This window comes from Opisthocomus hoazin, chromosome 6 (assembly GCF_030867145.1).
Source record: "Opisthocomus hoazin isolate bOpiHoa1 chromosome 6, bOpiHoa1.hap1, whole genome shotgun sequence".
Lineage (NCBI taxonomy): Eukaryota > Metazoa > Chordata > Aves > Opisthocomiformes > Opisthocomidae > Opisthocomus > Opisthocomus hoazin.
The window spans coordinates 6,181,703-6,204,753 of NC_134419.1; the positions used below are offsets into that span (position 1 = coordinate 6,181,703).

At 38.4% G+C, this 23,051-nt stretch overlaps 1 protein-coding gene across 3 annotated transcripts in view; it reads left to right on the top strand.

The window, feature by feature from the left end:
* The window catches only part of USP24 (ubiquitin specific peptidase 24), a 67,047-nt gene that overhangs the window by 19,902 nt on the left and 24,094 nt on the right, over positions 1-23,051 (top strand). For 2 of the 3 annotated variants that reach the window (XM_075424426.1, XM_075424427.1), the window contains exons 8-38: positions 1,308-1,373; positions 2,329-2,403; positions 3,166-3,324; positions 4,613-4,727; positions 5,270-5,373; positions 6,555-6,662; positions 7,157-7,252; positions 7,368-7,529; positions 8,756-8,800; positions 9,371-9,478; positions 10,135-10,284; positions 10,968-11,099; positions 11,621-11,732; positions 11,986-12,062; positions 12,947-13,087; positions 13,242-13,295; positions 13,490-13,605; positions 14,110-14,176; positions 14,347-14,457; positions 14,856-14,954; positions 15,036-15,206; positions 15,862-15,947; positions 16,096-16,189; positions 16,450-16,605; positions 18,946-19,043; positions 19,815-19,910; positions 20,066-20,294; positions 20,910-21,069; positions 21,355-21,510; positions 22,082-22,152; positions 22,889-23,049. In XM_075424426.1, the coding sequence (XP_075280541.1) occupies positions 1,308-1,373; positions 2,329-2,403; positions 3,166-3,324; positions 4,613-4,727; positions 5,270-5,373; positions 6,555-6,662; positions 7,157-7,252; positions 7,368-7,529; positions 8,756-8,800; positions 9,371-9,478; positions 10,135-10,284; positions 10,968-11,099; positions 11,621-11,732; positions 11,986-12,062; positions 12,947-13,087; positions 13,242-13,295; positions 13,490-13,605; positions 14,110-14,176; positions 14,347-14,457; positions 14,856-14,954; positions 15,036-15,206; positions 15,862-15,947; positions 16,096-16,189; positions 16,450-16,605; positions 18,946-19,043; positions 19,815-19,910; positions 20,066-20,294; positions 20,910-21,069; positions 21,355-21,510; positions 22,082-22,152; positions 22,889-23,049 (3,575 nt within the window). The remainder of the gene's footprint in view (positions 1-1,307; positions 1,374-2,328; positions 2,404-3,165; positions 3,325-4,612; positions 4,728-5,269; positions 5,374-6,554; positions 6,663-7,156; positions 7,253-7,367; positions 7,530-8,755; positions 8,801-9,370; positions 9,479-10,134; positions 10,285-10,967; positions 11,100-11,620; positions 11,733-11,985; positions 12,063-12,946; positions 13,088-13,241; positions 13,296-13,489; positions 13,606-14,109; positions 14,177-14,346; positions 14,458-14,855; positions 14,955-15,035; positions 15,207-15,861; positions 15,948-16,095; positions 16,190-16,449; positions 16,606-18,945; positions 19,044-19,814; positions 19,911-20,065; positions 20,295-20,909; positions 21,070-21,354; positions 21,511-22,081; positions 22,153-22,888; positions 23,050-23,051) is intronic. The other variant, XM_075424428.1, reaches the window with a different exon arrangement.

Sequence of the window (23,051 nt, forward strand, 5' to 3'; positions counted from 1 at the left end):
AGAAAAAAGGAAGGGTCAGTGTACCTTTGTGGCTAACATTCAGCCTTCCAGTTAGACATCAGTCAGTCTAGTTTCACTGTAAATTCACAAGTAGGTCCCTGGTTTTCCGTTTACTGCGGCTGTAGCTGCATTTAGCTGCAAGTGAATTGACTTATGTCATTTGTTGTAGAAATCATTGTTTAAGAAAAAAAAAAAACAACTTAGGAAGACAGGTACTGTCTAATCCTAAGCAACTTCTCAAGAGCTGTGTCTAAAAACTGACTAGTTCAACTAGTTTTAGCTTCCTAACCTATATTCAGGAGACTTCATAATCTTTCAAACTTTGAAGAACAAGGAAGCAAAGAGAAAACCACGTCATTCAGAATCTTGTCCCTCAGTATAAAATCAGTCTGCTTTCAGTGAAATGCCAGTTGGAGAGAATTCAGCTTCTTTTCTTGGGGTACTAATATTTGCTACTGTGTGAAGAAATAGGCTTATATATATATGAGCATGACAGAAGAAAAAGGAAATTTTATTTAAATCCTGATACTGCAATAGAAACTTTGACTTTGTTTAATGACTAATAACTGCTGGCTTAGGAAGGAAGTCTAGTTCAGCATCATTTAATTTAGTTCTTCGACTGCGGTGGTGCACACTCAGTTTCACATTTCTTGATCCAGTGTGAGAAGAAACCAATTTTGATATTATTTATTGGCAAAAAAATGTTGTTATACTTTTAATTTCTTGATGATAGACATCCCTTGAAAATCATAGAATAGTTTGGGTATAGAATTCCAAATGTAGTTTGGGTAGTATAGGTGTATAGTTTGGGTATAAAGTAAATAAGAATAAAATCATGCATTGAAGAAATTTTGACATGTATATGACACATTTACAAAAGCTTTCTCCCATTTAATGCTTTGGGGAAGAAATTTGCCATATGGCTTTAAGTCTTGCATTCATGCTTCTCATTTCTGTAGAGAGCAACCAAAATGTGATGTGTCCTTTTCCATCTGTTTACTTCTGTGACTGAAACAGGATTAGACAGAGAAGACTGAACAGAATACTGAGAGGACCAAAATTAGTGAAAACTGGGAAAGTGTGTTTGATTTCAGGCAAAAATATATATGCCTTAGAGTAAATCTTTCCTGAACCATGTGTGGTTGTAAAGGAGTTGCACACCAAAATCAATTTGTAGCAAATGACTGGAAATTGTGGTATGAGACAAACAGTGCTTATTCACCTTCATTTGCCTTTTAAGGTATAGATCACTAGCTCTGAAAAGGTCTCTTTTAAGTGCACCTAAATACTTGCTGTATTTCTTTCAGGCAATCTCTGCGTTAGTTCAGCCATTTGGAGTTTGTGCAGAGTATCTTAACTCTTCTGTAGTACAGGTAAAGTGCCTTTGTTATGAGTTCTTTTCAGGAAATAGTACAGCCTTGAAATGTGATGGTAGTAGTTTGCTCAGATTTAGATGAAGCTGTCTGTGTTAAAGTAGATCTTGGGCAGTATGGTATCAGAAAGACAACTACGCGAGAACCTGTGCTTTTTACCGTAGGAATTTGAAAGAGAGGACTGAAAATTACTTTACAGCTGTGTTGTTGTGAAACTGGTGACTAATTCGAAAAGCCTTCAAAACTCACTTTGCATAAAGTACGAGAATCATTTTGAGCATCCTGAGAGTGATGGATAGAGGGCGCAGACGGTGTTCAGATTCATTTTCTAAGCACAGTGATCTGTAGTCACTTGCCTACATCTGCAACAGTGAGAAGCTTTGCCACTGCCATTAGTAAGCTTCATCGGTGTAAAGCATGTGGGAAAAGAATCTAGCTTGCTGGATGGATTTTGTTTTAAATTTAAGTTTCTGGCTGAGATCAAGCACATACATATGGGAGTTTACACTAGAAAAAAATGCGGTACAGGAAGAAAAATTCACCATGGTATATTTGTAGGTACAAATATACCCCAGGCTTCACACCTGCGCTCACTAACAAAACTATCAATTTAGTAAGTGACTGGAAGTCACTTATTTGAAGAGGAGGTAGTTCAGAAGCCACTGGAAGTCAGAGAGGGAGATGCATCTAATAACTGATGCATTTTTGAAAGATGTTTGTTTGTTTCTGTTTTTTTTTTAACCTGTATTATGGTGGTCTGAAATGGCTTCTTACTCTAATTGCTTCTTTTTCTGGCTGTACCTAGCAGGATAGTTTTATGTATGTTGCTTTATGGCTAAGATAATTGTGAGCTTTCAGCTACATATTTCACTTTGCTGCCGCCAGATCTTCCAAGTAATGTAATTGATTTCAGGAAACATAAAAAGATTGTCATGTCTTTTCTCACATTCTTTAGCCCATGCTGGATCCAGTCATTCATAAAATGATTAAATATGTACAGAATGTAGAAGAGAAGGACTTGAAAGACAAGGTAATCTTTTATATATTAAATATTTGGGAAGAACTTACTGTGTATCTTGGAAATGCTGGCAAAGTAGACTAGAACAATAGCTTTATTTTCACTGACAAAAATACAGCCTGGTCTGAATTCTAACTGAATGACATAGAACAAAATACATTTACCCAATTGCATTCAATACCTTTTCCAGTAGATATCTGATGTCATGATTAAAATATTTTGCTGCTGTTGCTATCAAATAGGGTTTTGTTGGTCCCCTTCTGAAGTGTAAGGACTACTCACTTCTCTGACTTGAAGATGCTTACTGTCTTGCAGTCTGTTAAATTCTTACAGCTTGTATGCATATGACTGTTGCATTAGCTATTTGCTTCTGAGAATTTGGTAATGGTTGATAAAATATTCATGTAACTTGTGACTAGTTCCTGTATTACCTTGAATTTGCTGTTCAGCTTTATATTTTTGAGTGTTGACTTTTTACTTAAACTTAAATTGATAATTGTAAACTGAAAAGTATGCATAGGTTGTGTAACTAAAGAGGAGCAATTCAGTGTGTCAAATCTGTAGCAGGAGAGTCCACTTTAACCAAAGGTTTTGTTGTCTTAGAATTTCTAGTGTACAAGTAATACTTTCAGATGTACCTGGTACTGTGTTTCATAGATTACAGTCTGTGTTGGGTCACTAAACCTGCTCTTTGTGAATTGTTGAAGTCTGAAATAGAATAGCAGAAATAGCAGTGCTTCTGTTTCTCCTTTTTTGTTTGTTTGTTTTAAACAGAGACTGGTCAGTATCCCTGAGCTCTTGTCTGGTATCAAACTGCTGTGTATGCGCTTCCAGCCTGATTTGGTAACTGCGGTGGATGACTTACGGCTGGACATTCTGTTGCGCATGTTAAAATCTCCTCACTTCAGTGCAAAAATGAATTCCCTCAAAGAAGTAGGTTTGCTTTGTGTGTGTGTGTATGTGTGTAGGTGGGAGAGGTTGTTAGTAAGTCGTTGAAACCACAACCTTAAAAAAGAGATGGCGCAATATTTCCTGACAAGTGATGTTGCCTTAGCAAAAGCTCAGTTCATAATAAATACCAGGACAAGTTGATATGACGAGAGTTGTTTGTAATGTTAGTAGCCACTGCGAGGACCATGGCCTCCCGATTAGAAAACAACTAGACATAGTCTGAACCCTTTCGAAGAACTGCAATTTCAGATTGATTTATCAGCAAGAGTGTGTGCTATTCATTGAATATTCACTCTGAGATAACCCTGATAATTCAGAGCATCCTATGGGGATATCCCTTTTCTGTCCTCCTTTCATTGAGAGAAAAGCAAGAAAAAAAACAAATGGGACTTAATCCTAGATCGGTGTCTCAGTCCAGTTAGATCATTACACTGTGTAACTTTTTTTTTTTTTTTATTATGATTGTACATGGACACTGTAGTAGCACCTAGGAGCTGGAGTTTATGGACCAGGGCTCTGTGCTTGAAGCTTATATCGAAGTAGAAGATGAGAACAGTTTGTTTTTCACCAGAGTCATGGTTTAAGTGTAGAATTGTTCATTCATCTCTTCCTTCCAGAACTTCTGCATTTTAAGTGTCCCAAAAAAGGCATTTTTTTAGTATGCAGACATTGTGAGGTGTTTTAGAGTCCCTCTTTTGTGCTTTTTGCTTTTTTGTTTATGGGAAAGTTGGGCTGTTAAGCCTCATTGCTATTTGGTTCACAATCATAAATGCCATGTATCCTTGGTGAAGTTATAAATGTGTTGCTTTTGAAGGCTTTGGCAGAAATATACTCTTTCTCCCTAGAGTGAGGAGCCTGTATCAGTTCTGTATTGGATAAAAATAGGACACTGATTTGAGTGTAAGAAACAGAAGCCTGAGGTAACCTATTTCTGGTATATCTGTAGAAACATACCTGGCAACACAGGCCAGCTTTCCTGTGTCACACTGGGAATAAGAATTTGCTGCATCAGAGACTGATGGCAAGGAGCTGTTTCTGGTTAGCAATTTGCCTTTAAACAGCTTATTAAAAAACAAAATCCGAACAACCACAAAACAACAAAGGAAACCCCAAAACCAACCAACCCAAAAAACCCAAATATCTCCTGTGCTCAAAATATTCCAGCATTCACACTGAAGCTTTGCAGTAAGCCTTTTGAACAGATTTCATTGTGTACGTGTATAATGCATGTGGGAATCATTGTTAGAATCTCACATTTTGCAATTTCTAGGTAACGAAATTAATAGAAGACAGCACTGTGTCCAAGTCAGTGAAGAATGCAATAGATACAGACAGATTACTAAATTGGCTAGTAGAAAATTCTGTCCTGTCCATTGCTCTAGAAGGTAAGCACTTTCACAAAGACTTTTGGCATGTGCTTTGAATGTCTTCAATGTAATAATTTCATCTGTTACTTTCAATGCATTTTAATGGAACACTATTTAAAAAAGAGTTCAAGGTTTTTAGCATCTTCAAAATAGAGTAAGGAAAACCCTGCAAATTCTCCTGCTATCATCTAGTCCTCTATTTGATATCTGTGCAGATGTCTTCTGCTGTACCTGGGGTTTTTACTCTCAGTTTATCTTTGCATATTTTTAGCCTCTGGAAAAGACAGTTGAGAGGTTTTGGGGTTGATTTTTTTTTTCAAGTAGTAAGGCCCTATGGGTGTGAACTGCTACCAAATGTGTGAATGTATTTAACAAAATAAAAATGGAAAGAGCCTTTTCTCTTTCTTTGAGCTGATGGATTTGTCTGTAACAGTAAAGAAAAAAATTGCAAATGAACATAACATATCTTCCTTTTAAAAGAACTTGTTTATTCTTATGCATTTAATGTACCTAATACTGTTTTAAATATATTAATTTAATGTCCTGCCTTTATTTCGTAGGTAATATAGACCAAGCACAATACTGTGATCGTATAAAGGGAATTATTGAACTGCTGGGCAGTAAATTATCTCTAGATGAGCTCACTAAAATTTGGAGAATTCAGGTAAGCAACCAAGACTAGGCAGGTGCTTTCAGACTGTCTTACAAAAGCAGACATTCTAATGGTGGGATTTTTTGGTTTATAGTATAGGCATCTCTTCATTGCAAAGTGGAGGTGTTGAGATTTTAACAGTACAGTTAATGCAAACGCTTTCTTCTACTTCTTCCTTTACCATTTAAAATCAAGTGTTCTGGCAATTTCTTGTAACACAGCTGTTAAATCTTATGATGAAGTTCAGTTATTTGCAACAAGTGTTAAGGGGCTGCAAAAATATTGGAATAAGAGGTTGTCAGCCTGAAACCGGTGATAGTGTTTGTCTAGACCAAAGACCGTGCCTAAGAATATTAATTTTTGTGGCTGGAGGTATAAATTTGAATGCAGCTCACAGTGTGACTTTAAAGAGAGTGGGCTCAAACTGTATGAATTCCCGTTGAACTTCCTGTATATAATTGACTGACAAGTCAACTTTTCACATTCCTTTATGTATATTCAACTTATCTCTGTGTAGGAAAGGTGATTTGACTACTTCATGCAAATGACATGCGGAAATTTTGACCAGAAATGTAATATTCCGCTGCAGGAAATGATTTTCTTCTCTGTCCAAATGTTGATGTTTTAGACTAAACTCATTGGACGCTGTCAGATCCGCAGTATGTGCGGGTATGGTAGCAAGTCTTGCGTGCTTGGTAGAGCTGAAGCGTGATTCTAGCTTGCTCACTTTTGTTCTTTAATAAAATGCAATACTTTCTCCCCCTTCTGGCTCTTGTTACCATGGTGCTCCCATCAGTGTGGGAGGAGATTTTGTATTGCTCACTTTTGAATAAAGCCTGAAAGAGTGTCAGAGATGGAGCACCCCACACATGAACTTCACCAAGCAGCAAAAATGGTGACGTTTGTACTGCTGGCACCACACCTTATGGTGCTACGTGCCATTGCAGCCTCTTAACATTGCTGTAATAATGGCAGACAAACTTGTTCTTTCCTGCTATAGAATGACTTCCAAAGATCTCTCTGCCAGTGAAGCGAGGAGCAGAGACAGTTAATCTTACCTTCTGTTTCTAACATGTCAAAAGCTGTTATCCTTTCTCATTATTGTGAATAGTAGGATAATGCTTACATGAAGATTTTTCTCTGTCTCATTTGGCATGAAGACCTACCTTCATGTGTTTTCTTCCTCTTTTCAGTCAGGACAATCCTCCACTGTGATTGAAAACATACATACCATTATTGCTGCAGCTGCTGTGAAGTTTAGCTCCGACCAGCTCAATCATTTATTTGTCCTAATCCAAAAGGTAAGTTTTCACATTAATTTACATTCCTTAGGAAGAGAATTTATGAGATATACTTGTGCATCCAGCCTGCCAAAAGGCAAATGCCTTGAATACATTTGTACTCTCTATATAAAAATAGAAATATGAAATTGACTACAAAATAACACTTTTAATACTGACTATTTTCTTGCTAACCCAAAAACCTGATCTGCTCTTGATACTGCTAATTGACTTAGATTTTTATGTACATGATATAGGCAGTGCTAAGGTACTGAAAAAGAGACATTTTATTATTCTATTTAATCTCTTCTAGTTTATATTTGAAAAAGAGTTGGGCAAATTAGTACCGTAACTCCCAGTAACAAAAATAAGGAAGTACGCATGGTGGAAATATGCTTGTTTGTTTGATTTTCCAGCAGTAAAAAATTGTAAATTGTATTTTTGTGTACATTTGAGACTTAACAGACTGACAGTGCTTGCTGCTGTAATAGTGAATGTCATTTTTGACCATACAGAGCTGGGAGACAGAGAGTGATCGAGTACGACAGAAGCTGTTGAGCCTGATCGGGCGCATTGGTCGAGAAGCACGGGTGGAGACAACCACTGGAAAGGCATGTGAATGTGAAATAAAATCTCTCTCTTCCCCCCCCCCCCAATTTATTAAACATAGGGTTGCTAGTCTCTGTACTTCCTAGGTCCTGACTAACCTTGCACTTCTTCGTCTAGGTTCTGGAAGTACTTTGGGAGCTGGCTCATCTTCCAACATTACCATGTAGTCTTATTCAACAGGCCTTGGAGGAACATCTGACAATCCTCAGTGATGCCTATGCAGTGAAAGAGGCAATCAAAAGAAGCTATATCATCAAATGCATAGAGGATATAAAGAGGGTTGGTTTATTATTTTATCTTTTCCCAAATGAAATGTTATCTAGCTTTGATGTTGCCCTTTCTTTCAAGATGCACAAATTGCGTGTCCCATCTGTAAGTTCTTACCTTGGGGAGTCCACGAGAGGGGTAGGCTTTGTGTGAGCCAGTTTGTTGACCATGAGACTCATAGTAAGTCTCTTGCCTTTGTTTTAAGCAAATTTTCAGCACAAGGAGTGATCAGTTTATGGGAAACTGCCAGGATGGGCCCAAGGTTAGAATTTGCAAATGGAACCACTGTAAAGGTATGTCAGTATTTTAACTGTCCCTTTCATGTGAAAGCCTAGATTAGTTTTCTTTGAGTTAAGCATGTGTTCTGGCATGGCTGTTAAGTTGCAAAATGCAGATCAATATGTAAATCATAGTAGTTTTGTATTTTAATAGGTTACTTAAATTCTTTTCATCTAACGTAAAGAAGCCATTCCCACAGCTGCCTGTGCTAAGACGTTTCCTGGCAGCAGCAGAGATATGCATGGCTTGAAAGACTGCATATACTCTATGTTGCGCTGTTCACATAGCAGGCAGTTTTTCTTGAGGTCTGCAGGAGTGCTGATGTCTGATTTTTTTCAGTCTGAAGTATACCTGTAAATAAAGAAACAGACTTGTACTTTTTTCATGCATTTATTTCATGGTAAATATACTTTTGTCTGTGGTGCAGAATCTGTAGAGGATTTCAGTTGTTTAGGAGGTATAGTATGTTGCTTCTTGATATTGATCACACTTTTTTGTGTATGCTTATGAATACGGATTTCAAACTTTGAGTTCTCAATCTCTGTGAAACTTGCAGTCTTTTCTTTTGGATCTTCGCTTGTCCTTTCCTGTTGTGCGTTCTTTTTAATTACATTCTGGCAAAGGTCTTCAGAGAGGTGCTGCAGTGGGGAACACTAAGGGAAAGCTGTCATTGTAGGCTGGATGGGACTGGGGTAACCATACAGCAGATGTTTAAAAAGACATGATTTTCTAATTTCACTTCGTTAGGGGAAATGAAGGCATAAACTGAGAAGGAATGTAATATTAAGGCAGCATTCTCAAATACACGAGGGAGTCTTCAGTAGAGAGCTCTGTTACAGACAGGGTACTTTAGTCTCTCTAAATGTGTAGGTGGTATTGGTTGTTGTCAGTATTTAAACCAGACATCACGTCTCTGAACAAGCAACCTCAGTACTGGTTTGTGTGGTCAAACTTTACAGAAAATGAAGCCTCCCAGAAAAGTGATGAGCAGTTCTAACAATGAGGTAGGAGGGTTATTCTTTGTAGGATCTCTTTCAAAATGCAGCTTGAATATTCTTTGCTTCCTATCAGAGGGCTCCTTGCACCACCAATCAGAAATTTTGTCTTGTCTCTTAACCCTCAGTATTTCAGGTCCTTTCTTCTATTATTCTTGCTTTAGCAAGAAGTAACATCATTTGACTGGATTTGCCCCTTTTATGCCCTAACAGGCCTGCTTCATCTCCCATAATTGAGGAAGGTGGTGGTTATAATCTCTCCCTCATGCAACTGAGCTCTCTGTCTTCTTAATTTGCATGTTCTCTAGCAAAGAGGTGGTACTTGGGGCTTAATAATAAGGATTGCAAAATGGTGTGTGTGTGTGTCAAGGGTCTTCTTGTAGAAAGTGAAGGAGGGCACCTGGAGTGTGTTTGGAAAGGGACCAGGAACAGGTAACTGAAGCCTGCAGAGCTAGCAGGTGTTGTTGTGAAGCAGTGACACTGATAGAAATCATTAGGCTTCTGGGAGTCTTAGAGGAAAGTTAATCTGTTGCTGAGCCTGTACACATGTGTAATTGTTTTTGCCTTTCTTACTACTAGTCGTCCCAGCACAATAATCCTCAGTTTGTGTGGGTGGTGCCAGCATTACGTCAGCTCCATGAAATCACGCGTTCGTTTATTAAGCAAACTTATCAAAAGCAAGACAAGGTAAGAATATATGGTGAGATGATTTTTGAAGCCCTTGTTATGTCTGTGTGGCTCTTCTGTAGAACATGGAAGTCTGAATTTAGAGGGGGGGCGGGGGGAACTAAATACCACTTTGACAAGTACAGTTGAGTGATGTAGCATAAACAAACTCTGCAGGTATGGATGCTGTGTTTTGTGCCATCCATTTGTGTGTGCGTGTATATATGTCTATAAATATGTTTGCTGTGGTAGGACTAATTTATTTTTGTTCTCAGCTTTTTGTTGAGTAATTAACAGGCATGTCTCCATTAAGAAATGAACAATGGCTAATGTTTAAACCAGCTGCTTTGTAATTGAATTGACATTGACTCTTGGAAAACAGACTAAAATACCAGCAGGTCACATGTGTCATACAGTGGCTGAGTGGAGGTGTGGGACTTTGCAATCTGCAGCAAATGTATTTCAGCATATGCTGAAAACACTGACGTTAGGGGGCTTTGGATGCTTGAAAGGGATACAGCTGACTGAGGGGGGAACGTTACTCCTTCTGAGAAGACACACATCTATAGAATAGCAGACTGCTGTGTGCATGTGCCTGTTTTTGTATTTTCTTAAAAGCCTCTTTTCTCAGTGTTTTATATTTGGTTGTTTTTGTTTTTGTGGTTTTTTCTGCCAAGAGCATTATTCAAGATTTAAAGAAAAACTTTGAAATAGTGAAGCTGGTGACTGGAAGCTTAATATCATGCCACCGTTTGGCTGCATCTGTGGCAGGTCCAGGAGGGCTTGTTGGAGCAACATTAGTGGATGGTCGATACACTTACCGGGAGGTACTGGACCCTGAATTTCTTGCTACCTTATGTTTTTGAAAACGTGTAGTGTATCACTGACCAAGTTGCGTAAGATTAGGTGATGTTTCATTTTTGGAATTCGCTGGTATGTATGTTCTCCCTGGTGAATAATTACACTAGTTTTTATTTATAGTTCTGACACTTATCTATTAGGGCTTGTTGTAGCTTTGTTGTTATATAACAGAGCTAGGATCGACAAACTTTTGGCTTCTCCAACAGCTTCAGTTCAACTACTCGCGCAGAGACTGTACCTTCGCATTTGGTGCGAAGCTCTTGGAAACACGAAAGTTTTCCTAGTTAGGACATGGAAGCCACGCACAGAGAGAGCTTGTAACACTTTGTTGCAAAGGTTTTGATAATTTTTTTTTCCACACTAGTTGTGACTTAGTAACTAGTGTCAAATAGTATCGATATTGGGAGAGTAATAGCAAATCCAAGAGGAATTCAGTGATCTCTTTTAGAAAGGTAATCAAGAAGAAGTAACGTTTAAAGCTGTGTGAAACAAAAATAAATCTCACTGCAGAAACACTTTCTGGTTTCCAGGCTTTGCTAAGTGTACTGTTATTTGACAACTAAGTTTGCAGAAAATGAAAAGAATGCCTAGAGTTTTTGTTTCAGAAAGAAAAGTCTGAACGCTTGAGTTTTTGTTTCTTCTTTCTCAGTATTTGGAGGCACATCTAAAATTTTTGGCATTTTTTCTGCAAGAAGCCACCCTTTATTTGGGCTGGAATCGTGCCAAGGAGATCTGGGAATGCCTTGTAACTGGCCAGGATGTTTGTGAGTTAGATCGAGAGGTAAGAAAAAATTGAAAAGTTGATGTCTGTGGTTGCAGAGTGAATCTTAATGGATAATGAATTGCACATGCATTTGCTGAGATGTGAAACATAAGTAGCAAACACAAACTAATAATGCATTTATATGCTTTGTGTAAGGTAATGGTGCCACTGTTAGATGTTCACTTATGACTAGGATGTTCTTTTAACACTAAATTTGACTGAAGTACAAACACTGGCCAGGAGATTAGTTATAGGTTATGGGTGCTGGTTCGAAAAGGGGTACTTGCAAGTTTGCAGAGTCGTAAGAGATGTTCAGCATTATTTGGGTAAAAGATGACTATGAAGATGAAGTGCCCTGATGCTGCAATACAGCCTGTAAAATAAGTGAGGTTATTGGAGGTTAGATTTTGAATCTCTTGCTCTGGATAAAACTTCTGTAAGATGAGTTACTGGCGTGTCTGACATAGTTTGCCAATACTGTATGAAACTAAAATATTTGTCATGACAACGGGTTAAAAATACGTATGCCTTTCATTCAGATGTGCTTTGAGTGGTTTACAAAAGGACAGCATGATCTAGAGAGTGATGTACAGCAACAGCTCTTCAAAGAGAAAATTCTTAAACTGGAGTCATATGAAATTACTATGAATGGTAAGAAAATGGCTTTGGTCAACAGATCTGTTTTTGAAATATATACCAGAAATTTGCTTTCTAAGCCTTCAAAGTAAATAGCCAAAAAGTTCTGTAAATCACTATAATAAAGTGGTCTTTTTCTATCATTTTGAGTTTTGATAGTTTTAGAGGGAAAAGGTCATTTCCTGTATTTGACATCTACATTTTTTCAAAAAAGCATAGAAACTTAGCCTGACCTGAATAAAAAGCTTGCACCTTTTTTCACTTTCAGGTTTTAGTTTATTTAAGACTTTCTTTGAAAATGTGAACCTGTGTGACCATCGACTAAAGAGGCAAGGAACTCAGTTGGTGAGTGTTCTGGCAAGTTCGTTCTTGTATACCAGCTGTGGCATCCTGGGGATGGGAGGAGGAGAGACAAGGATTCTCAGCAGCTATTTGGTGTGGTCATGTTTGTATTAATACGCAGATCGTCCTTCTGGTATTACCATTGTTAAATTTTGAAGCCTAAACTCCAGAATTACAACTGTTAAAATTCAGCAATGAGTAGCTGGAAGCTGGTATGTAGCTTCTAAAAGTTTGCAAGAGAAATGAGTGGACCACTTTTTTATTAATAATCATGAATTCTAGTGTGCATTTTTTGCTTCTTTCTAGCAGCGAAATGTTTCTTTTATTTTTGTTTTTCTTTTTTACAAGAGGTTTAGGCTTGTCATACTCAAATTATCATCTGCAATATTTTTTAACTTTGATCCTTCAGTGTTTTTATTAAATTAATGGCTGTGTTAAGTAGTTTTCCATAGGCATTTTAGATCTTTATCACAGAGACTTCTTTCAAATGGATACATTTTTGCCAAGTATCATAGTAGGTTTTGTGATGGTTTATTATGTGGTTAGTTACCATTTTGACCTTTGTGAAACAAATTCTAGTCCCAGTTAGGTTTCTCCATGCTTTTGAAGTTTCTAATTTTTCTCTTGGCTTGACTGAGAGTGTTCTTTGGAACTTGTTTATCCATCTGCAAACAAATTACTTTTTTCTAGTACAAATATACAAATCTGCAGCTAGTGATTTCACTTTGCACTGTGCCAAAGCTTGGCAATGTGTTTGACAAGAAAATTTTTAAGATGCAGTCAAAAGATGCTTTTCCAGCAGATGGAAGACTGTTTTGTTCCTGTGGTTCGACTCACTATTGCGTAAGAAATCCAGTCATGTTTTACTGTTGTGCTTTCTTGCATAGAGTGTAGAAAAACTGGAATTGATAGGAATGGATTTCATTTGGAAGATTGCAATGGAGTCACCTGATGAAGAAATTGCCAATGAAGCTATTCAATTGATAATAAATTACAGCTATATTAATCTAACTCCTAGATTGAAAAAGGTAGGCATGTATTTGGACACGCAAGTGCTTTGACATTCATAGAGCCTTGGTACTCTGAATGTTAAAATGTGTAATTTGTTGCATTCTGTCAGTTTATGAGTAATTCCCATGATTTTGTTTTAAGTTCTAATTCATTTGTACATTTTATCTTTAGGATTCAGTATCACTGCACAAGAAGTTTATTGCTGATTGCTACACACGATTAGAGGTAAAGCACAAATTTTAATTGTTCTTGTACCTACATCCTTTTTCAGTTTTGTGTCTTAGAATTAGAGTAATGGACTACAAGAGTTCTATTTAAAGAAAAAATTTCTTTCCACAAATATTTCTTGTCCTCTTAGCTCTCCAGGCCATACTAATTGTCCATGTAAACGAGCACTTCTACTCTGCTTTGTATTCTAGGCAGCCAGCTCTGCACTCGGTGGTCCAACATTAACACATGCTGTCACAAGAGCTACAAAAATGCTTACAGCAACTGCTATGCCTACAGTAGCAACATCAGTTCAGTCTCCTTACAGGTAGGCCTGCCTTTAGAAGAATAAACATGACAGTAAACGTTTGCTCCTAGCTGCTTCCCACATGATTTTGGGGCCTAATTAAAATTCTCAGTATTGTTAGTAGTATATTCTGGTGGTTTCTCAATTAAATATTCGAATTACAATACAATTTGAGTTCCAAAGTGACTTTGAAAAACCTGTGGGTTTTTTTTTTTTTAAACAAACAAAAAAACCCCCTCCTCCCCTCCCCCCACCCGGCCCATTCAACCAACCAGCCCAAAGAAAACCCACAAAAAACCCCACAGACTATTACCAGCCTATTAGTCACGTAATATTTCTGGGGAAGTGGGGTTTGGTTTTGTTGTAACGTAAGCTCCTTGGCCTGTTTTCCTAATTAGTTTCAACTGAATTAAATTTAGGTTTAAGGAGTTATATTTGAAAACAGCTAATTCATCGTAGTTACCCTTGGGTGTTGAAAATTAATCTCTGAGACAGGTTACTCTTGTTTTCATTGTTTATCTCTAGGTCAACGAAACTCGTAATAATTGAGAGACTGCTGCTGTTGGCAGAGCTTTATGTGATAACAATAGAGGTAAGATACGTAATTTCTTACTAAGCAAGGCTAAGAACACACCTTCCAATATTATTAAAAATAGTAAAACTTATTTAAACCTATGCAACTCTAGTAACTTTGTTACATACCGTCATTGACATGTCTTTATTTTCAAGGGTGGTATTTACTGTCATCCTTCTCTTCTGTAGGACCTTTACTCTGTGCCCCGAACTATTCTACCTCATGGTGCCTCTTTCCATGGACATCTTTTAACACTTAATGTTACGTATGAGTCTACCAAAGATACCTTCACCATAGAGGTATGTGTGCGCAGGTTATGTGTGTGTCATGCGGTGTTGATCGCTTAGATCCTCGTGGGTTTTTTGATGCCTGGACTGAACAGAGGAAGCTGGTTTTAAGGACTCCAATCAACTTGAAAATTCTACTTTAAAATGTTAAATGTGTGTATAGGGCTACTGTAATGGAAGTGTCTGTACACTAAATGTGTTTTGACCATCATTCTGGGGTGGGAAAAGAAGTTGCTAACTGTCAGTGATGGAATATTTCTACTGCTGTCCTGCCCTGTCAGTCTCTTTTGTGGACAATGCCTTTAGACCTTATGCAGAGTAGCCAGGAGACTTTAATGGATGATTTTTCTTTTTTTCTCTAGGAATTTACTGCTTGAGCAGACTTACTGAACCAATGTTTAATTTTACAGGCTCATAGCAATGAAACTGTAGGGAGCGTCAGGTGGAAGATAGCCAAGATGTTGAATTCACCCGTGGATAATATACAGATATTTGCCCATGACAGCCTGGTATGTTAACTACAAAGAATTCTCATTCTTTATGCAATTGAGTCTCTTTTCCAGAACTAAATGATAAACATTTTCTTGCAGCTAACCGTAAACAAAGATCAGAAATTACTCCACCAACTGGGCTTCTCTGATGAACAAGTCCTTACAGTAAAAACGTCAGGAAGTGGGACTCCATCAGGGAGCTCTGCGGATTCCTCGACCAGTTCCAGCAACAGTGGCAGTGTATTTAGTTCTTCCTATGCAATGGAACAGGTACAGTGTAATAGTCTGAAACCTTCCCTCGGAATTTTTCCTGGAGGGGGGATAGCTGGGGGAGACACAGCTGGGGTGGAAGAGCTACAGTAACATGAGACAGAAGTGTTCACATCAGCCTGAGTATCCAGCCTTTAGTAATCTGGTTCTGCTTTCAAACGGCAATTGAAACAAAGCATTTAAATATACAATTGCCTTATGCATGCATATTGGACTTTATAATCTGTATTCTGTCATCTGTTGTAGCCTGCTTGGGATTTATTAATCTCTACAGGGTCTTTTAAACAAACAAGACCTTTATGATTTCATTTTGAGATTGTATATTTGTTGAGGGGAGAGATTTCCAGATTTCTATTATTAATAAAGCTGCAGTATGAAAATAAACTGGGAAGCATCAACTGTTGTGTTTGGACCACTCCTGGTCTGCTTTGTACATCAACCCTAACTAACAGTTGACTTCAGAAATTGATTGTTAAAAGGGAAATGAGGTAATTGGGTAATGTAAAAATTCAAATGTTGTCTCAGTCTAGAAAGTCGCTGGGATTTCTGCGGGCCGGGTTGGCATCTGGGTCAGTTGCTTGAGTGAAGAGCTCTCTTAAATTACTTGCAACAGAGAGGGGAGAAATAGACCTTTGTATTTCTGCTTAATTCTCAGGAGAAATCCCTCCCTGGAGTAGTCATGGCTCTCGTGTGTAATGTGTTTGATATGCTTTACCAGCTTGCCAATCTAGAGGAGCCAAGGTAGGCAAACTAAATGGTTATTAAACACTGAAGAAATGCTAACACTGCAAAGTTTGAATAGCTACTTATTTTGCAGTGTGTAGGCATCCACTAGGCCACAGTGTGGCTGAACCCTATTTTGCGCAAGTAACTTCTGATAACTTTTTAGGATAACACTGCGAGTGAGAAAACTGCTACTCTTGATTCCCACTGACCCAGCTATTCAGGAGGCTCTTGATCAGCTTGATTCCCTGGGAAGGAAGGTATGGATTAAACAATAACTAATCTTGGTGAGTTTAACCAAAAGGATTTTACTACCAGGTTTCTTAAATTCCGTGTCAGAGTGTAATCTGTGAAGGGTTTGAAACTCTACTGCAAAATAATGCTGATGTTAGGGATTATTGATTTATTTCCAAGCAGCTGGAGGTGAGAGGGTTATTACAGGGATTATAGGAAATGTGTTGCCAATTACAACAAAACGCAGTAGTCTCAAAATATTTCTTCCATGACTTACTCCTCCTAGAAAACACTGCTATCAGAATCGAGTTCTCAGTCTTCAAAATCACCCTCCTTGTCTTCAAAACACCAACATCAGCCCAGCGCTAGTTCAATACTAGAAAGTCTTTTCAGATCTTTTGCTCCAGGCATGTCCACCTTCAGAGTGCTCTACAATTTAGAGGTAAGAAAATAAATTTACTTCTTTCTGCTTGTGTTTCTGAGCACTAAGGTTTAAGTAGTTCTAAGTTTCTTGGCCAGGAGTCCACCATGACAGGGTCATTATGCAAAATGCAAATGTCATGTCATAGTCTGCTTTTATGTATTTGAAAAATTCTACACAGAGCGGAAGTTCCCCTTTAGAGACTTTACTGTGAAGCCAGGCCCCTCTTTTTGTCATTTGCAAGGTGGAAGGAGTATTCTGAAGTAAATGGAGAGAAGCAAAGAAACATTAAAGTCCTTACTGTTTAGGCAGAATTCCTGCTTGAATCTCCAGAAACGCTAGAGTATGTGATTTCTAGTATATATATTAAAGAAAAAAAGTTGGGTGTCCCAAAAATTAGTGGGAGATGTTGTTTAGTTTGATTGGTTTTGCTCGATTCAATTTGAAAAAAAATAAAACCCCAAAGCAAATGCTAACTTTCCTGCTATAGAAGTCTACCGCATTCTGTTTGTAGAGGCTAAGGAGTATTTTTGAGAAGCATTGAACTGTGTAGAATTTTCACTACCCAAACGTGCAGGGCTTTTACCCAGAAGCTTCTAGGTGTTTTTAGCTGTGCATGTAAAGTGAGTGGAACAGATACGTTTTTTTTTTTTTAACCCTAAGTATTCTCCTAAGTTCTTTAGCCAAAACCCTGGATTGGACCCTGTAAAAAAGGCTTTTTCCAAGTGTTTAGCGCATGGATTTTAAAGAGTATAAGAGTTCAGCTGGTGTCATTGTTAGGCCACTGTAATCTGCAGACTCTAGGAAGCTGGACAGTTTCTAGTTCTACTCGCGGCCCCCACTGTTCGTAAGGACTCATTACAAATATGGTTTGAACAACTTGAAGCTGGAGGACCGGTTGCCAGCAGCTTCAGAAGCAGTGGACAAAGTTACTCTCTTTCATTCCCGGTGTGTGCCAAGATTACTGTAGGAATTTTCTTGTAGTTGCTTTCCTTTGGGTTTCTACAGTCTAATGTTAGTTCTTTGTCTTCCTACACTGTCATCACACTGGAGCATTAGGATTGCCTCCTTTGCTGTACAGCTGGAATGAAAGATGTTTGATGTCTTCGAAAGATGTTGACAAGTTCTACAACTGAAAGCAAATGGTTTAGCATATCACAGCAAGGTTATCTTGTTGAACTGGAAGGTTATATGATAGTATGACAAGACAGTTATCTGCTGCTTCTATGCCAGAGAAAATAATAAAAGCAAGTAATAAATAGCTTGCTTTTCTGGCAAGGGATGAGAGGTAGAAGGTTGGATTAGATGTGATGATTATATTGAGTGGACTTGTTCCTCAAGTCCAGGCAAGCCAATTGGAAGATGATTTCCGTCAGGAAAAAGATGATGTGCTTTTTTATCCCCTCAACTGGGGATGTGTTGAAAATTATGGGAATCAGTCTGAAGTGCTCTCTGAAAAAATGTGCGCAGGAAATTTGCAGAGCATATGAAAGAGATGAAAATTAAACATTGCAGATGTTCAGGGTTATATCATGCAGTGTTGTGATAGGATTTCATGCATGGAACTCTGTAAACCATTCTTCTGACCTGTGAACCTGCAAAAAATGTATTTGATTTTCCCACATGCAGCATTGTTGGCTGTACATGGCAAAGAGACTTTCCAAGAAAATAAATAACTTCAGGGGGTTTCCTGGGGTTTTGGGAGGGGCTGGGGTTTTTCGTTTGGGTGTTGTTTTGGTTTTTCTTCATGTAAAATGAAGTGAAAGTGGTTACGAATGTACATGAGATCTGACCCACAGAGACCACAGACTTCCTTGTGGCCACACCTCTGAGCATAATTGCATGCTGAAGTTTAGTGCTGACTTAAAACAAGGAGGGTGATACAGTCGTGATGTTCATAAGGCCCATAGAATTACCTGGACCATCTGTTACAGAAATAGCAATAATAGCAATGCGGTTATATTTCAGAAGGTGTGAATCAATAAGCCATCTGTAGGGTGTTTTATAGCGTACTGTCAACTGAAAATCTAGAAAGGAGAAGGATTTGGGCTCTTAAGGAGCACTAACTGAGTCGGAAGACAACATTTTGTGTGCTAGAGTATGTACATTATCCTTTCGCTTAACAAGTAAGATGCCATGAGAAAAAAATGCCCTTTGATACGGAAGAAGTATCTGTGATAGCCATAGTTGTGCTGAATATTTTTAATGGGATTTCTCTTTACTGACTACAGCTTCGCTTAAGTGTCTTTTAAATTGCTTCATTTGTAGTGGATTTTTTTCTGTCGTACTCCTAACCTTCAGCAGATAAAGAATACTAAGGGGAAGGGGGTGTATGCACGTCTATTTATTCATTTATTTTAGGTACTGAGCTCCAAGCTGATGCCAACTGCAGATGATGAAATGGCAAGAAACTGTGCCAAGTCTTTCTGTGAAAACTTCCTCAGAGCAGGAGGTTTGAGGTTAGATTTCAAAATCTCAATTATATACTCAATTTATAACACTTCATTTAGTTAGCGTTTGTGCGTGGTGTCTTGACTTCCACACTGCAGCACACTAGTACACCTGTCAGCTTCTTTTTCAGAGAAGAAAAATCCACCCAAAGCTCTTTTTTTCATTATCCAGTGTCTGAAAAGCTACTGTAGCTACCATAGCAATGTAACAGAGTACATGTTGTTAAGCCTCAAAATAAAGTTAGGCACAGACAAGCTTGTGAAGTGTAGCTTTTACTAAGATAGTTGATGTTTGGATAGTTAGCATTCAAGTGTTTCAGTTCAAATTTGCAAGTGTGTACATTACAGTACGTCCTGCCTAGATACCAGTGGACACTTTAAGCAAAGCATAAATTGTGCAGTGGGAACCAAATCAGATTTTACAGTCTCCAAAATTCAGACCCTTCAGATAAGAGTTGAGGCACAGAGTGGTTTGGAAGACCTTGCAATACTGCTTGTGTCAGATTTATCAAGTATATGTTGCTCTTAATAATTCTACCCATCCACACCCCCCCACCCCGTAGATCCTGAAGCATTTTTCAGCGGGAGCAGGCGGCTTCCCTCTGTACATGTAGGAGAGGAAAACGGGGATGTTAGTCTCTAAAGACGTTGGTTTGGCAGTTTTAACTGGCACTCAGCTGACAGAATAGGAGGAGAGAAGGATCGAGATAAAGTAATTGCAGCGCTCTCCTGATGTGAAACATTTTCAAATGGAGTCTGTCTTACTGATTTGTTTTTAAGTTTGGTGGTGAATGTGATGCAGAGAGATTCCATCCCATCGGAAGTAGACTATGAAACAAGACAGGGAGTCTATTCCATCTGCCTGCAACTTGCAAGGTATGTAATTGCCTTTCATTAGAGAAAGTGCTGCTTGCTTGGCTTTTAGAGTGCAGCTTGTAATATTTAAGATTAATTGGTACTTTGAGTTCTGTTTCACTCACTTGCTGTGAACATTCAGAAATAAACCTGACGTTTTTGCTCTGTGAACGCAGGTTCTTGCTTGTTGGCCAGACAATGCCTACCTTACTGGATGAGGATTTCCTTAAAGATGGGGTAGAAGCGTTGTCCTCACGCCCCTTCCGTAATGTCAGCCGACAGGCAAGTAGGCAGATGTCCATTTGTGGAACACCTGAGAAGTCATCCTACCGACAGCTCTCTGTGTCTGATAGATCCTCCATTAGGGTAGAAGAAATCATACCAGCAGCAAGAGTTGCCATACAGGTAAGGAAATGCTTGATGATTTATGGTGGTGTTGCTGTGTTGTCTCCAGTGACAGCTGTATAACTCCTGTATTTTTTAATCAAAAGTCTACTTTTTATGCAGGTTCTTGCCCAGGCTCCATTTAAAAGCCTCTGAAAATCCTGACCATCAGTCTCTCTTCCTGATCTTGATCTGATTTTTAATATAGTCTCAGAAATTATTTTGGCAGTACAAAGGGAAGCAGGACCCCAAAAGTACTTACCAGAAACAGATCTACACAGAAATCTTATTAGTGATTTATTTTCAGTCACGCTAAACTCTAAGATCCTATTCTTGTTAATTTTCTGTGAATAGAAAGGGGAAAGTTCCTGCTTGAATGGCTTATAGTCCATGTTTCTTTGAATTAGAAATTTTGGGCAAGATTTTGTTTCAGATAGTTCATTAAAAATTAAATTTGCTTGATGGTACCCTGGGGAAAAAGGAAATTTTTATTTTTGATACTTTAAGAAAATGCTATTTTCCGCTTCATAGGCACATTGGTGTAATTAGTCTGAGACTGCCTGATTACTAAAGCAATCTAATCTGACAAAGGCTGTTGAATATCACAGAAGTAACTGCTGTTTCTTGTTCCTTCAGACTATGGAGGTGAATGATTTCACTTCCACAGTGGCTTGCTTCATGCGACTCTCTTGGGCTGCTGCTGCAGGACGACTGGACCTCGTGGGAAGTAGTCAGCCAATAAAAGAGAACAACACTTTATTTCCTGCTGGGATTCGAAACAGACTTAGCAGCTCAGGTAGGTTAACTGTGTCTCTACACCAGTCTAAAAAAAAGTGTTAGGTTTATTCTTAACTGAACACTCTCGGAGCTTGAAGTTGAATTCATTGGACTTGGATTCAATAATCCTCTTGGGTCCCTTCCAACTCAGGATATTATATGAATGCATTACACAAATCTGAGCAAAATGCTGTGCATTCTTGTGGCATTTGGAGAAGTTTTGTAAATTGCAAAGAACTGACCAGAAGCTGGAAACATCTGAAGAATATGATGGATTACAACATTTGTTCATTTCTTAATGCAGGAAGTAACTGCAGTTCAGGAAGCGAAGGAGAGCCGACAGCGCTGCACGCTGGTATCTGTGTGAGGCAGCAGTCCGTATCCACCAAAGATGCTCTGATTGCGGGAGAAGCCTTGTCCCTCTTAGTAACCTGCCTTCAGCTACGCAGTCAGCAACTAGGTATGAAACACAATTGGATTACTCACTATTTGGAATACAAGTAAGTGGGGGGAAGGCTTTTGGAGACAGACAAGTAGAAAAACAGCATGAGAAACCTATAGCTTTATAAAGCTCAAGCTTAAAACACAGAACTTTATTTAAAAATACAGGTTGTTTTTTTTTCCCCGGGACTGAGGAACAGGTGGCATGAAACAAGGCGCATAGTGCTGTGCCCTAGTGAAATGTTTTGAGAAAGCTGACTTACTGCCAGTATATAAATATATGCACTGGCTTTGAAGTATGTAATTCTGCAAGTGCTGATGTTTGCATATCTAGTGTTTAGTACTTGAACCTTTGTGTACAAGAAGTATAAACATTGGTGGTGGTGGAAGGCGAAGGAAAATGCTGTTATAATGTGATGCCAGTCTCTAGTGAGGGAAGGAGATGGGGAAACGTGCAAATAGCCATTCCTGCTTTTCAGTGTTGGCAGGGGGATATCCTCTAGGTCCTATGGTATTTTAATGCAAGACTATAACTGCCTTATTTTAAACTATTATTTTAAAAAAGATAGCCTGGTACTCTTCTGTTCTAGGATCTTTTTACAATTTGCCCTGTGTTGCCGATTTCATCATTGACATACTGCTTGGATCACCAAGTGCTGAGGTGAGGATTTTTCTCTGAAAACTTCTGAAATGTATACGCTTAGATCATTCAGTATGGTCTGAAGATAAAATTGTTCATTACAAACATTCCCACATTTTTTTATTTGAATGAATAACCTTCGTGTAGTTGTTATTAATTCCAGTATCTAGTGATGTGTTGACAGAAAATGCTGACGTATTACATTCTTTAGACATGTTTAATCCGTGAGGCGCACGGGACTGTGCTGTGGCTAGTCTAAAGAAAATACTCATTTTGGTGAGACAAATTCTGTAAAACTACTACTTTAGGGAAAATTCCAAGCAACTTTCATCTTGAAAGATTTGGGTAAGATTTAATGGACTCTCTGGAACTTTTGAAAAATTCTTCCAAATGTCATAAAATTCATTCTTTCTTATTTAAGATTATTCTGGATATTTTAAAATCTAGAGATTTTCAAGTCACGCTTACTTCATTTCATTGCATCTCATATTTTACATGAAGTCATGGTATCTTTCCACCTTATCTGAATTTATAATCTGTGTTTAATAAAGCATCCGATCTTTTAGCTCAGGGATGAAAGTGGATTGCTAAATCCCTATAAATAGAGAAACCCTGGCTGGCGGGTGCAGAGCTCATAGTCTGGTTTACGCAAGCTTTTCAGTGTCTGGTTTTTTTCCGTTAGATTTCTAACAAAGCAGAAGTGTATTCTTTGCAACCGTTGAGCAACTGCTAGTGTTTGACCATGACACTGTTTCAGATTCGTCGTGTTGCCTGTGACCAGTTGTACACCCTTAGCCAGACAGACACATCAGCTCACCCAGATGTACAAAAGCCAAACCAGTTTCTCCTGAATGTTATTCTTGGTGCCCAGCTGCCTCTTTGGTCACCCACCAGCATCATGAGAGGAATCAACCAGAGGT